Raw genomic sequence first — 15,042 nt, 5'->3', positions numbered from 1 at the left:
GGTGCCTTTATCACAGACTGCAAGTTAAGGCAAAGCACAGCTGAGGAATACACCCACGGTAACACAATCTATCAGCAGTGAGACAGCAATAGGGCATTTGCAGGCTGAAAAGGATTGAAAGAAATCCTGCCAGAGCTAAGCACACTGCGGGCAGAGCCAACCTCTTCCTCTGCAGTCTCTGTCTCTACTAGGACAACTTTACTTCTGCCACAGCAATGGCTGCATGGGACTAGCGTGTCTGAGGCCCCAGAAACATGGGTGCCATCACCCTTACCGCTCACAGTTGGGTCCAGCGTAGCCAGGCTTGCAGAGGCACTGCATGTTGGAGCCCTTGTGGACACAACCGATGGCAAAACTGAAACAAGAGGCGACAGGAAGGTACAGTTACCCCTGACATAGTGCCACGGGAGCTGATCGCTTGGTGTGGGCTGCTGGAGCCTCTGGTAAGAGAGTGAGCTTGTGGCCATGGACAAAGCTTGCACTGGGACACCCACCAGAGCCAAGCCAGTGCCCTGATGTGGCGCAGCGCACTTCCCAGCAGTTAATCGGGGGCCAAATAGACAATCCCATCCAAGGGTGCTTACTTGTTGGAGGCAACTGAAAGAGGGCATGGACATCCAACACACTGCAGGGGTTCTTCAGCAGAGTGGCTGCCCACATAGCCATCCTTGCACCGCTCACAGCGGTCTCCCTCCGTGTTGTGCTGGCAGTTCTACAAGGGAAAGGCAGGTTGCGGGCTCAGCACTCACAGCAAGAAATGTGTGCTGCACAAAGAATATCCCACTGGATATCCGGACGCTTCAGCCCTTCCTCTTTCCCCAAAATATCTTTCACCCCAAGCTGACCCCAAGCAGGACCATCCCTGAAATGGCACATGCAGCTAATGCTCCAGTTCAGGCACGGACCTGCCAGCTCAGTTTGTATGTGAAGAGCTTTTTAATTGCACACTGCAGACCTTACAACTCAAAAATACCATGCTGGTTTACTGTTTACTTACAAGGCATATCCCAGAGCCCGGCAGGCACTGATCTGAGTGGCCGTTGCAATGACATGGGATACATTTTCCCAGAAAGAGCCCCTTGGTGTCCCTGTAGTAACCTGGAGCACATTCCTGAGGACAGAGAAAAAGAGATGTGAAAAACAGCCTGATATATTCAGGCAAAGCAAAAGGACTGATTTAGTTTCCATGACAGAATTCCCACAGGGTTGTACTGATGGAGAAGAGATTAAAAGCAACAATCACGATTTTTCAGTGTAGCTCCTTCCTGCTCCTCATCAATAGGAGATAATTGGCCAGACAGAAGGACCTATTCCAAGGTACTGCATGCATGTAATTTTGGGTCTGCAACACCTGACTGATTTCCCCATCATGCCTCTTTCAAGACGACAGATGCAGCTAACACACCTCTCCCAGGTGCACTGTGTTGTGGTGGGAGGGGAGCCTGGGAGATGTTGTTCCTTCCTCAATTACAACCTGAGCTGTAATTTCAACTGAAGCCCTCAGGTGTCAGCTTAGAAGCTGGTACTGTGGCATCACTGCTTTACACAAACATCCAAACCCCGATGCTGCCACCCACACCAAGCACAAGGGGTGGCTGAGGCCCCAAAACGGTGGCTGTTTGACCCCCCCACCCCTGCCTGAAGCAGCATGTCTCCTTTCGCCCTACCTGGCAGGAGTCGCCCTGGTAGTTAGCTGGGCAAAAGCACAGCTCCACGTTGCTGGCGCGGATGCCAGTAGCTGTATCTGTTGCCACCTCCAGGACCACACGGCGCAGGGACACGGATGAAGAGAGCTGGGAGAAGAGTACCCGGATCTGCAGCTGTTCCAGGTTTGCCAGCACCATCATGAGCTCCTCTCTAGACACAGGGTTGTGCGTCTCTGTGTGCCTGAAGTTACCCTAGTGGGAGAAGACCTGGCATTACCAGCAGGAAGCACAAGCCTTTATTTTGTACCAGGCACCTGAAAATCCAGCCCAGCCTTCACTTCCCTGCTGCTGGAATGCCTCCCCTTTGCACAGATAAAACAGCCCTGGGCGGTCACAAACAGTTCTGCTGCAATAGGCAGCACCTAAAATACTGAGCTCAAAGCAATCGTCCCTTCTGTCTACATCCTAGCCTTGTCCTTTCAGTAACATCTGAGCACTTGGTACACACTTGTGTGTGCAAACTCACCTCCACCAGCTGCAGCTGACCGTTGTGTACCTCCCCTGGGGAAGGGTAGGTGCCTTCCAGAAACATGATGCTCATCTGATTTCCCTGGGAAAAGCAAGGAAGGTGTCAGTCACCAAGTCACCACCCCATCCTGCTCCTGTGTTAGCAGGAGGCACCAGGGAATCTCCCAGGCTGCACCTTCAGGATCACGTCCGGGCGGGACTCCACAGGAATAAACACATCACCCCTCCGCGGGTCAGAGTGCAGCTCATAGCGCAGGTGCCCACCATAGGAGGAAACCTAAGGGACAAACAAATTGCATGTGTTGCTGCAAGTCCACACCACTGAGCTGGGTCAGACGTGTCCGTGTTCAACCGGAGTGTGAGCAATGCCTGCGTGTCAGTGGGCGTGCTGCTGGCACACGTGTCGGTGGGGTCAGGGATGGGTATGACTGCTGGTCCAGCTGCCACTGCATTCTTACCCGGTCCCCAAGGTAGGAGCTGGGTGCAACCCAGTAGAGCTCCTGGTATGCATCCAGGAGGTTCTTGAGATCAGCGTGGAGGAGCTGCTCCCGCAGGCTCAGAGCTGTCGGCACTTCCTGGCGGTCGCTGCTCAGCAAGAGCCACCCATTCATGTCAACGAACTGTGGGGGAAAAGTAGGTGTCTCCAGAGAGCCCCCAGAGCCCTGGTGGAGCCACAGAATGTGTTCGGATCATGACGCTTCAGAAGAGCAAGTCCCAGAACAGCAGACAGGATGATAACAGGCTCACAACCTCACATGCATCCTGATGAAGCCACTGGAAAGCTGAACACCACCCCTGCCATGACTGTCCACCCTGTGAGACCCCAGAGATGAGGAAAAGGGGCTGAAAGTGGGAGACGGGCAGAGAGAGACAAACACAACCCTCCTCGCAGCGTATCTTCTAGAGGGGTAGGATTAACGCAGGACAGAGATCCGAGGGCAGCAGGGAGCCAGGCAGATGGGAACACAACTGAACTGCAGGCTCTGGTGGCCCCTGGCCCCTCTCACCTCCATTCGGTGCTTCTCAGCGCTGCGGCAGCGATCTGTCGCACCGAAGCAGAAACACTTGGTGCAACCCTTGGGGTTGCTGGCATCCAAAGAAAATGTTCCCAGGCGGCACTGGTCACACCTCAGGCCCTCCACATTTTCCTGGAAGACAAGCAAAGCTCAACAGTGTCAGCAGCTCCTCGCTAGGCCTATATGGGTGACAGAGATGGCTGAACGAGTGATGAAAGCGCAACGACGTGATGCTGAAAGACTATTAAGCAGTCCCTGAACAGGTTTGCTTGCACACCACCCATCAAACATTAAATTCACCCTACTTGTGAGCCCTGCAAAGGGGCTGGAGCAGGCAGCTCAGCAGCAGTTTGAGTTACTCTGCTGTCATGCAGGAGCAGAAAGAGTCAACAGGGCTGAGAGCTTTACCTGCAATTGTCTGTGACACAGGGCTGGACTCAGACTGTCCACCTGCCCAGTGACAGCCCAAAGCATAGACCTTTGTGGCCAGGAAAGACTGGGAGAAGGAGTCTTTCAGCGTGCTCTGAACCCACTGCCATGTGGGGCAGGAAGGCTGCAGCTCAGCACACAGGTGCTCTCCTTGAGCCCTGCTCCCTCCTGGCACGCCAGACACCCACAGCCCCCCAGGCTGAACCAGCTGCATTGCCAGAGCAGGAGAGTCGAGCTGAGCAGAAACGCACCGTGTGAAGGCATCCAAGGACTGACCTTGCAGTGACACTGCCCTGTGACCGGGTCGCACACGCTTGCTTTGGTGCCAGCCTGGTGGCAGTCACACCGCCGGCAGTTGGGGTAGTGGTAGAAGCCAGGGGCACAGAGGTCACACTGCCGCCCTATGACATTGGGCTTGCACCTGGATGGGACACAAGCATTAGAAACCCCTGCTTCGTGCTGCTGTGCCGGGAGCAGCCAGGCTTTCAGGGCTCACCCATGCTTGCAGGGACACAGTGCTGACGAGGATTTCCCCATCCTGCACATTTCCTCCCTGTAACCTGCTGACAGTCCCATCACTCCAGCAGGGACCAGAGATGCTGCCAGACATGGACCGGGGATGCTGCCGGACACGCCCTGCGCAGCGACAGGGCTCCCTCACCTGCACTGCCCGCTGTCCACGTCACAGCCTGGCTCCGTCAGCTCCTGCACGCCGGGCCGAGAGCAATTGCAGTCCTCGCAGCCGATGAGGGGGTGGCAGCCAAAGGTCTGGGGCTCGCAGACGATGCACTCCGGCTTCAGGGTGTGCGGAGGGCAGATGCACTGCCCTGTCACTTCGTCGCAGAGACGTGTCCCGCAGTCGCAGGCTGGAAGGGGCAGAAAAGGGACTGCGTTTGGGGGAGTGAGACCCGGGCAGCCCAAGGAGAGTGCGAGGCAATGGGTGCAGAGCTCAACTGCTCTGCAGGCAGCTGGGCTGTCTTCATGCAAGAAGAGCCATTACAGGGCTGGAAAACGCAGCCGTTTCCCAAATCAGCCTCAGCCCTGTAAGACGCAAAACAGCAAGTGCTGGGAAAGCAGAAGGGGAGACAGGACAACTCACGCCTGCAGTTGGGGAAGCCCCAGTAGCCAGTGGCACAGCGGGAGCACTCTCGCCCGATGACGTTGGACTTGCAGGGACACTGCCCACCAAAGGGCTCGCACTGGCTGCCCCGTGCCCCTGCCTCATGGCACCGGCAGGGCTGCGCCCCGTTGTTGTAGAAGAGGGAGAGCGAGATGGCAGAGTCATGGCAGAACCTTGATGACGTGCTGGGGCTGCAGGGGAAGGCAGAAGGAATCACCTTGCCGCACAACCCGACAGCCTCCCTACCACCCCAAAATCCAGCAGGATCTCCTACAGCAGTGGGTACCGAATTAGTGGGAGAGAGAGCCTGTGACACCAAGATCCCCCAAATACCCACAGCTTTGGTCATTACATAAGGAAAGCCTTAACCGGATCCCTCCCCTGCCACACATGAAGGAAATGGATTTTTGCTCCCTGAGGAGTGTGCAGCCCACAGACAGCAGAGCAGCCACCCACAGCCAAAGGTCTCACTTGATGTAGAAGCTGTTGACACCGCAGCTGCTGATGAAGTCATAGGACTTGTCCAGGGGTTCCTCCTGCAGGTACTGAGAGCTGTAGCTGTCCTCAGGCACCACGAGGATGTAATCCTGCACAGCAAGGACAAGGTGGGTGAGCCAGGCTCCTTAGCTGAGCCAGACAGACGCAGTCCTAAATGAGCTGACTCAAAATGCACCTTTAACTTCTCATCAGCTCATCCCTTGCTGGGACAGAATATAACACAAAGTGCCTGAGTACTGGAAAGACCAGGGATCACCCCTCCATTGAGGTTCATCCATCAGGGTCCATCTATTTTAATGTTCCATGAGAGGGGTGGCCCAAATTCACTGGAGTAAAAAAAGGCAGCGCTGGCTGTGCTTCAGCACAGAAGCAGGCTGTCACCATCATCTCCAACTCCTAGACATGAAGGCGCCTGGGCTCCAATTCTGTCTTTCAGCCATTTATCCAAATTTTGGTCAATCTTCTAGTCCTGCTGCCTAAGCATAACAAGGACTACTGGCTCCCATGATGAGACCTGCCTGGACAAACAATGCTATGCAGGTACAAAATATTACTGGGGTATGAACAAGGCTTATTTTGGATTATTACAAGCTATATATCCAAAGCAACAGCTTCCGTATCTGCCTCGCTTTGGTACTAAAACCACACAGTGAAGGATAATTCATACACAGACCCTGTCTCTGTGAATCCTGCCCTCAATTCTACACCATTAAAGTTGGAGATTGCAACTTTCTACAGTAGTTCAGAAACCGAGCGATGGTGGGAAACATTCCTGCAGTCACACAGTGACAAAAATCCCCAAGGACAAACTCCAGCCCTGTTGGAGCCATGTGGCTGGATCCTGGTCCGGCATGCCCCAGGAGCTTCCTGGAGAGGCTCACCAGCCACAGCTGCTTGCCCTCTGGCACTCGAACAACCACAGTCAGATCATTATCGGTAACATCCAGGATAATCTGGTCCTCGGAAACTACCAGGCTCCGGCATCCATAGCCATGTGGACAGAAAGTAGCATTGATCTGACCTGAAAAGACAACAAACCTGTTGGTCTCACATTTCCCTTGCAGTCCTCATCACACCCTCCTGGTTTAGAACAGATAAGTCAATCTCGCTTCATCTTTGCACCCCTCAGCGAACCCACAGTTATCCTCTGGCATCGAAAACTTGCCAAGGCTTCTGCCTACTAGCAGCTTTCCCCCAAGTCCCTGCTCTTCTCACCTTGCCAGGTGCGCCCACCGTTGATTAACACTTCCACAGGGAAGGTGGGATGGTTGGGCTGGTAGTAGTGTAGGATGAAAGCGTAGCGTCCCAGGGTCTGGATCCGGCTGTTAAACACAACAGCAGCCTGGCCCAAAGCAGGAAAACAGAGACAAAAAACCACATCTGACGTCTGCACTCACAGCTGGGATATTTGTTATTATTGCATGAATTTGCGCTCTTACGGCACAACTGTCAGGTTACAGACTGTCAGTTCTTGAGACTTTTGGTGAATCAACCTCTCATGTCTCCACACTCCCCCCTTTAACAGTGCCACTTGCAAAGCTTTTCCTGGGAGCCCCAAAGAACCAAGCAGAGTTGGACAGAGCTAGGACAGGAGAGTCCATGGGAATTACAGGTTCAGGGACAAGTTTAAAGTCCAAATTAATTATGAAAATGTTAATTGTTAAATTTCTAATTGCTAAAGCTACTCAATAGAGAAGGAATACTTCTCCCTGCCCCAGACGTCCAGTGTCACAGCAACAGCACACCAGCCCAACCCACACCCATGTCACTACCTGCGGTGTTTGCAGGAGAATGAGTTCTGCAGCAGGGTCCACCGCTGTGGGAGGCCGAGGTGCAGGCTCCACCGGGACCCCAGCTAGAGCTACATGAACAGCCTGAGCTAGGGGGACGTCAGGGGCGATGGGCAGAGCCCGGCCTCCTTCCAAAATGATTGACTGAGAAAGCTTCAGGAACCTTGAAGGAACACAGGAGCTGCTGCAAAACAAGGAGAAAATGGGATGTAAAGATCTCCGACAAGGAAAGAGAGAGGCTATGGGGTCCTGGTGGCAGATGCATGCCCTATAACACCTGGCAGATTACGAAGCATGCCAGTGAGGGAGAGCTTTCCACCAGGATCCCTGGGGCTCTGGGACACGGGCTCAGCAGGAAGAACAAGAACCTTGCACAGGCCAATTCCCGTGCGAATATTGATTCAAAGCAGTGTCAGGAATTCAGATATACAGTGAGTGTCTCTTGCTGTATGTGAGCAAGCACAGGAAAGCCTATTCAGGATGACGCTTGAGTGTCTACCACAGGAGGCAGCGTGGTGTTCAGGTAAAGGACCAGCAGCCTGACTTCAGTCCTTACTCCATTGCTGCCTGCTTGGCGGGCATAGGCATGGCGCTTCGCCTCAGCCACAGATTAACTCTCTTGGGTCAAGAGCTGAAAACGCTCCAGACCTGAGGGAAGCGGGGGAAGCAACTGCTTTTGGAAACAGCCACATTCATGCTAAAACCCTGAGGGACCTGAGACTCTTACCTGTTGGATGAGAATGTGCCATGAACGCTGATGCAATGCACCTTCGGTTCGATGAACTCCACGGTGAACTGTGCAGCAGGTATGAGGTACACTTTGTGCTGCCGCACGGGAAAGAGAGAGATGCCCGGTTACATGACAGCCTCTGCCACTGGCAGCCTACAGCAGTTTCTGTGCCCACCAGTGATCAGACTGACCACACTAAGCACCTCCTTATCAGGCACTTCGGCTAATGCAGGGCAGGTCACACCTCAGTTTACTGCTCCTTCTTCCTTGGCATAAGCCCTAAGGCATTTAGGAGCTCCAGATATTTATGGGATTCTTCTATCTTGGCTAAGTAACTGTGAATGCCTTCAAAGTAAAATAGGAAGAGGCACTGCCACACTGCTGCAGAGCTCCCTCTGCAACGAGCAGCTTCTACTCCCCCATCTTCTCCCAAATCCCAGTCCTATCATCTACTTCAAAACACACCACTGACCACGTTCTCCACCTTGGACTGCTCATGACATAGACTAAGACCTAGTACCCAGTCCCAACAGGACTAGAAAACTCTTCTACAGGCTAGGTACCACTCCTGCCTTTCCTCCTCGCAACCTGCCAACAGAGCTGCCCTCGCAGGAAGCCTTACCAGGAAGAAGTCAGCCAGATCAGAGGTGAACCGAATAGTGGCCTCTGAGGTAAGTTCAAAAGTTGCCATGCGGCTCTGGGAATCTACAGCAATCCCTCGACAAAGGAAACTGTAAGAGAAACACAGATCTTGAAGCCAGCCTTGAGTAGGGTCATGACCCATTTCTTGTCCTGCCAGCTATATGTCCTGAAGGTATTTATACAAAGTCTCTGTAAATCTTTTGATGCATTTTCTGGCAAGTCATAAGAGTGAAGTTTTCCAAGGACATCCCAGACATTTGTTTCCTCCGCAAAAGTTGCTCTTACAGTAAAGGACTGGGTTTGACCTGCATCAACAGCTTCAATAAACCATACCTGTAGACACACGGGTAGAAGATGAACGTGCCCTGCTGCATGGCTAAGTGCGGCGAGCTCACAGCTACGCCCACTGTCTGCAAAGCATTGGTGTTGGCGTACTCCACCAGCAGCATGTATTTCCCCGGCTGGGCAACAGGCAAGGAGAGCTGGACTTCCACCTGAAGGAGAGAGACACAACTGAGCAAGGGTGTCCTGTCCCACTCCCCACAGTGAGCATGCGCAGGATGCCTGTGCTACAAACCAGCCTCCTCTGCACGTGAGGGGCCAACGGGCCAACTCTTACCACACGTGTCTTTGCAAGCCCTTTGCACGTGAGACACTGCTTTTGGGTGCCGTGAACAACAGGGCGTACAAGCACACAACTGCAAGACTGAGGGGCAACAGTGGGGTGTACATGGGTGAAAAGCCCTTCTGGTAACCTGTGCCCAGGTAAAGACCAGACAGTGGGAGCAGAGGGATGAGTGCCACAGTGCCCATGCAAGGGATGAAACAGAAGTGTCACTCACATCGCTGCCGCTGCACATTGCCATCCAGGGATGGGAGGGGGTGAGCTGCTCTGTGGGACACACTCTGGGTAATCGGTTGTCCAGCCTGCACACCGCGTCCACCCCTGAAGCAGCAGGGAATCCTTCCACAGACAGGTACTTATACAAGAGGCAGCTAAAAACATAAAGGAAAAAATTGCAAAGCATGGTTGTTACATCACGATTTTAAAAGTCAAGAGCACCCATGCAGCCTGATCCCAGCAAGATTTGCAAAATGTTTTGGTGCAACATAAAGGCCCCACTGCCCAAAGGAACACCTCTGGTTAGTGTGGCGCATCAGATTGTGCATTATAGGACCCATGACGGCAGTAACAACAAAAAGCTTCTCCCCTTGCAACGTGCTTTATCCTGGGGACCATTGCTATAGTGGAGCACTGAGATGCTCTAAGCACTACCAGACTCTACCCATTCATTTTAAATAGTCTAGCAAGACCTAATTCATTGTAGCCACTTTCCAGGGCTGTCGATTGACATACAACCCAGCACTGGGAACCCAGCCTAGCAGAGGGCTGTGGTCTTACGGGGTGAGTTGGCCCTCCAGGGTCCATGAGAACACAAAGACTGCTTGTGCCATGGATGAAGAGATCTATGCGTTGGCTTTCTGGGACAGCGCAGGTTCAGTGGGCTTTATCAACCACGGCAAAGTGCTCCACTAAACAGTTCTATTGCATCCAGACCCTCACAGAGTGTGGACTGTATATATTTCTTAACCCCAGGCCAAGAGGAGCTGAGTAGGTCCCACACAGCACAAAGACGTGGAGATCCTTACTTCTGCGTGGCTTGTTCTGGGGCTGGCTGGTAGGTACATGGCTCTGTGACCTTCAGCTGCAGTATTGGAGCTTCATAGTACGAGCTGGGTAGCAAAACCAGATAGTCCTAGGAGGAGAGATGGGAGAGTTGGTTATGTTTGGGACATTTGCCCCCAGGGAGCTGCTGAAGCTCCCTGTGGTGGATGGAGCATGGGGGCTGGTCCTTACCAGCAGCACACCCTCTGCTTCAACAACCAGAGACCAGGTGTTGGGATTGAGTACGAAGGGCTCCCCAAAGCTGTTCTGGGGGACGGTGACAAAGGCTGGCTCCGTGCTGGGAGCAAAGACAATCTGCTTGGTCTGCTCTGTACCTGGAGCGGGAGGGATGAGAGGCTGTGAAGGGACCAGGATGGAAAACCTGGGGCTGCAAACAGGAGGCTACGCTGAGTGAAGCAGCTCTGTAGTGAAGCAGGGAGTCCCAGGCTCCTGCTCTCTCAGCGCTGCCGTAGCAGATGCACCACAATCCCACACTGTCCCGTAACAGAGACATCCGCTCTGAATCTGCTCTGATCTGCTTTGGAGCTTAATGGGAGAAAAAAATATAAATCACCGCAATCCTTAATGCTAATCCACAGCTCTCAGAGCGTGCTCTGCATCCCTGGACCGCAAAGCATGGAATATTGCATGCCAAAGAGTATTTTGCCAGCTAGAGAAGGAAGGAACTCGCCTGTGAATAATTTATTGAGACATACAAAAAGAATTGCCCAGATATGTTCTTCCTTAGGGATATTCTGACCCCAGCTCCACAGGCGAGATACCTGTCTTCTGGCAAACTCTCAGACCCCCAAACTGTGCTCCTGTCTTTCTTGCCAGCCACGGGCTCTGCACCTGAGATTTAGATATTCATTTTAATTTTTTAATTAACTTTAGTTGAACAGGTCTAAGGCCTGATCCTGCTGCAGTTGAACAGCCTCTTGGCTCAGCTGAGACAGTCCCATAACCTTTGAATTCATTAACTTTGGATGCGATAACGATACAGCACCTAGAAGCAGACTGTCTGCCTGTCTGGCAGTCTCAGGAGCGTTTTGAAGAGCACGGGTGAGAGGGATTCACCAAGTACGGCTGCATGGCGAGCAGATGAGATGAAGAAGGAAGTGGGGAACGTGGCACACTGACTATCCTTGTGTGGTACATGGACATCAAGGCATAATGCAAAGGGCCAGAAGCTAAAGCAAGGACTTGTGCTGCTGCTGGGATGGCTCAGCCCCTTCCCACGTGTGCTAGCTCCGTGGCATGCCTGGCGTCGGCTGAGGCTGAGCCCTTGCTTTCTCAGATGGGAAGCAGAGGTGAGGATGCAAGGAATGAAGAGATTTCCCTGAACAGGCAAAGGGGCAGATTTCTTGACAAGCTGAAGTTTCACATCTCTGAGACGATACACAACTCAAACTGAGACGGCTTCCGGAGGTGGGGTGGGAGAAATCAGTCTGCAAACCATGTACTCAGAAAAAGCTTCCCTTTGTGCAAGCCACATCTCCAACTTATCTTCTTTCCAGGCTGCTTGTCCTTTACCAGATGAAGCCCATTCCACCTGGGCAGAAGGTGGCTCAACATTTCTGGAGCCGGTCTGGCCTATCAAGGAAGCTGCCCTCCCAGATCCCATTGCTGGCAGCTTGCCTTCAGCACTAGAAAAATCAGATGTTGCTTTTGAGCAAGGAGGGAAACACGTTATAAGGCAAATGAGCTCTTCTGCTGGATAGGACAGATTAAATATTTCCTGACCTTTGGTGGGATCCTAAAGCATGAGCATGGCTCATGCTTCTCTTGTCTTTGTGCTGCATAGTAGACTGGTCATGAAAATAACCAGCTATTTTTCCACTCAAAAAAAGCAGAAAAATTGTATCTTGGCATTTCAAACCTTGCATATCCCATCAAAGGCAAAACACCTCCTATGTCAATGCAAGACAGAGGAAAGAACTTCACACGCTGGTAAATCGGGTAGCTGGTGTCAACAGCCTTCTGCTGTGCACATATGGTCTGGAGGAAGAGCTTCAGCAGGATGATGTGGCTGTAGCATCAGAAGGGGTAAAATCAATCAGCCAGCCACCCACTAGGGCACTTGCATGGCCTCAGGCCTGTCCCCATGCAGTCTTGCTCATATTGATTTCCAGAATATTTGTTGTCCAGGTCTCTAGTCTTGTTCAGCCATCTTTTGGTGGCTCTTCTTCTTCTCCAGCAGCTCATGGCTTGATGAGAAGACATTGCAGAAGAGTGCAATGCCTCTATAACACACGCAATTTCACGACACTTCCAAACCCCACACCATGTGTGAGGCCAGCAGCCTGGTTTGGGAAAAGCCCAAGGCAAGGGCAGGACTGCCACATGAGGGCACCTGCGAAACAAAACCGTGTCCAGCTGCCAAAGTTTGGATCCAGTTCCCAGCACTTGGCCCATTCTGGTTTTGTGGAAACTCATCTCAGCTCTGCCTGGGGCACTAGGGTGATCTTGTCCCATGCTGGAAAGGTTGTATGGAATCATACAATAGCCTTATCTCACACCAGCCTGGCTGATAACAGTCCTCAGTGTGCAGCCCCAGGACCGTGGGCCAGCTTGCTGCTCTTTATTAAATAAAGGGGGCTGCAAACTCAAATCGGCCTTTCAATTGAAGGGCAGGACTAATGGGTAAAGCCACATGAAAGAGTCTTCTGGAAAGGATGATGCAGAAGGTTGCCTGGGATGGGGAGGAGGTGGCGATGGTGCAGGGGAGCAGAGCAGTCTGGGATCCTTACCTCTCCTTCGTGGCTGATAAGCTGTAATTTTGCCATACACAGTGGCCCCTCCTGAATTAATATACCTCAGGATGACATGGAACAGATAGAGCTCTGCCTCCTTCACGTCTACAGTGACTCTGATTTTATTCTGCAAAAAGCAAAAAAGCACATGGGGCACACGTCACTGGGGGCCCAGCTCCTGGCCGCTCACCCGCTCTGCGGGAGAGCCTTACCCGCCTGCCTGCCTACCTGCCTGCCTGCCTCTCTTCCCCCTCCCTCACCGTTCCATGGCACGGCTCTGGCCGGCCACCTGAGATGGGCACACTTGGGACGGGCACACCTGGGACGGGAGAAGGGGCAGAGGAGCAGTGTCGCAGCGTGGGATGCTCCGAGTTAGTCCAGAAGTGAAAAATGCACTTACAGTTGCCACAAACATTAAACTTTCCTTCCTCAACGACCGAGACCCTCCCTTCCACACTGGCGGGCCCCCGGCTGACGTAGCGGAAGACGAGGCGGAAGAGGTCGGGGGAGGTCACATTGAGAGTCACCACTACCTTGGGCTGGTGGGAGAGAGAAAGGGGAGAGAAGCAGAGCACACCTTCAATTACCTCCACCGCCGACAGCTACCAGCCCAAGCACAGCCGCTCGGCTCACTGCTCCCAAAGCAACATGCCACAGCGCAAGGAGGAGACAAGCACACCGGCCCTGCTGCACAGTCACGGCGAGGGCACCTCGCAACGCCATCCCTTTTGGGGCCGGCCACCAAAGGAACAACCTGCCTGCGGGAAGGGGGTGGAAAGGCTCTGTCCACATCTGGAAGATGCTGTGGCACAGCAGGGTGGTTCGGCTATCCTGGGGCACACGCCATGCCAGAGGAAAGGTCTTATGAAGTTCTTGCTTTTGTTATTGGCATGTTGCTTTTGGGCTTCGTGTGCCATAACCAGCCAGCAGGTACCAAATGCTGAAGCACCTGCCCTTGTGTTTACAGGACTCTGCCCAGACGCCTACAGAGGAGGCTGCAAATCAAGCTGGTGCCTCATCCTCAGGAACCTGCATTGCTAAGGACTAACAGTGCTCAAGGGCGCGTGACACTGATGGGTCCGTCAGCCCTCCGCCTGCCTGGACGCTGTTTGGCAAGACCCCAGTTAAGGAGATGCTTAAGTCTGACCCATTTCAAAGGATCTAAGCATCTGCTTAAATACCCTCCTGCCTACAGGGCAAAGCTGGGGTCTGCCCAGGGAGACTCTTAAGGATGGCTCAGTGTTCTTCAATGCTCCAGTTACACACCATCTTCCCACTGGAGAGCCAACTGGAAGGATCTTGCAGAGAGCAAAACTACAGGTGAGACCTGCCAGCAGAAAGCCATATGCCAGCCCTTCTATCAAGGCCTATTTCTATCTCAAATGCCAACACTGGATACAAAACAAAAGCCATGGGCTTAAGCATGAGCTCCATCCTTAAGCTTTAAGACTGGGGTTTTCTCAAGGAAGCCTACACGAGTTCCTTGCTTAGCTCCTACCTACGAATTGAACGGGAAATGGCTAACACGTTTGGCCCCTCTGTTATTTTACCTAAGCACGAAAAAATGAAGAAAACTGAAAGTACACGCACCAGGATAAGGAACATCTTACACGGGACAAGACTGTCAGAGAATCGCTGCCCTGCACCCCACACACACACACCAGCAACACTTCTGCGGGGGCCATGCAGAAGAAGAATCCACCGAGGAGATAAAAGGGTCACAGGATGAAACAGCTTCACTTCCACGGCTTAGACAACTCCAGGTTAGTGTAAACCGTTGTTACAGCAAACCAGCTAACAGCAAGAGCGGAGGCAGAATGGTAACAAGAGGTCCAAGCTGAACATGGCAGCTAAGGAGGAGCTAATTTATTTTTGGAAAAGGGAGGGAAGGTTATGCACAGAGTTGCAGGAAAGACCAGAGTCAGATGAAAGAGCCACAAGGAAACCCAGAGACAGTGTTTATAGACATCCCTGTAAGTAATCACCAACCTACCACCTTTGTCTAAGCGGATCAGGATGTCAGGGGATTCCCAATTTAGGATCTTTCCCCTCATCAGTCTATGCTGCCCCCAGCACTACAGGAAATATCTGCGCAAACAGGCTATATATACACTGTGCTGTTTATGTTGGCCGTTGTGACTTTGGGGGTTTGAGAAGCACTTGGGGTGAAAGACGTGTGCCAAAAGCACATCAGTCCTCCACTGACCGCATCCTCCCCAGGGGG

The 15,042-nt window shown here is 52.8% G+C and overlaps 1 protein-coding gene across 1 annotated transcript in view; it reads right to left on the bottom strand.

Annotated features, from left to right (window-relative positions):
* LAMA5 (laminin subunit alpha 5) overlaps nucleotides 1-15,042 on the bottom strand; it is a 92,711-nt gene that overhangs the window by 16,357 nt on the left and 61,312 nt on the right. The window contains exons 23-44 of the mRNA XM_054845404.1: nucleotides 13,219-13,357; nucleotides 10,258-10,400; nucleotides 10,050-10,156; nucleotides 9,242-9,395; nucleotides 8,733-8,893; nucleotides 8,380-8,488; nucleotides 7,755-7,852; nucleotides 7,010-7,211; nucleotides 6,453-6,579; nucleotides 6,119-6,258; nucleotides 5,211-5,326; nucleotides 4,719-4,930; nucleotides 4,281-4,485; nucleotides 3,896-4,040; nucleotides 3,182-3,322; nucleotides 2,633-2,794; nucleotides 2,350-2,451; nucleotides 2,173-2,256; nucleotides 1,668-1,898; nucleotides 998-1,111; nucleotides 585-712; nucleotides 275-355 (exon numbers count right to left, since the gene is read on the bottom strand). Coding sequence (XP_054701379.1) covers nucleotides 275-355; nucleotides 585-712; nucleotides 998-1,111; nucleotides 1,668-1,898; nucleotides 2,173-2,256; nucleotides 2,350-2,451; nucleotides 2,633-2,794; nucleotides 3,182-3,322; nucleotides 3,896-4,040; nucleotides 4,281-4,485; nucleotides 4,719-4,930; nucleotides 5,211-5,326; nucleotides 6,119-6,258; nucleotides 6,453-6,579; nucleotides 7,010-7,211; nucleotides 7,755-7,852; nucleotides 8,380-8,488; nucleotides 8,733-8,893; nucleotides 9,242-9,395; nucleotides 10,050-10,156; nucleotides 10,258-10,400; nucleotides 13,219-13,357 — 3,101 coding nt within the window. The remainder of the gene's footprint in view (nucleotides 1-274; nucleotides 356-584; nucleotides 713-997; nucleotides 1,112-1,667; nucleotides 1,899-2,172; nucleotides 2,257-2,349; nucleotides 2,452-2,632; nucleotides 2,795-3,181; nucleotides 3,323-3,895; nucleotides 4,041-4,280; nucleotides 4,486-4,718; nucleotides 4,931-5,210; nucleotides 5,327-6,118; nucleotides 6,259-6,452; nucleotides 6,580-7,009; nucleotides 7,212-7,754; nucleotides 7,853-8,379; nucleotides 8,489-8,732; nucleotides 8,894-9,241; nucleotides 9,396-10,049; nucleotides 10,157-10,257; nucleotides 10,401-13,218; nucleotides 13,358-15,042) is intronic.

Source organism: Grus americana, chromosome 17 (genome assembly GCF_028858705.1).
Source record: "Grus americana isolate bGruAme1 chromosome 17, bGruAme1.mat, whole genome shotgun sequence".
Classification (NCBI taxonomy): domain Eukaryota; kingdom Metazoa; phylum Chordata; class Aves; order Gruiformes; family Gruidae; genus Grus; species Grus americana.
Note: the sequence above shows the minus strand (reverse complement) of the source record. Positions and strands in the feature narration are given on the sequence as shown.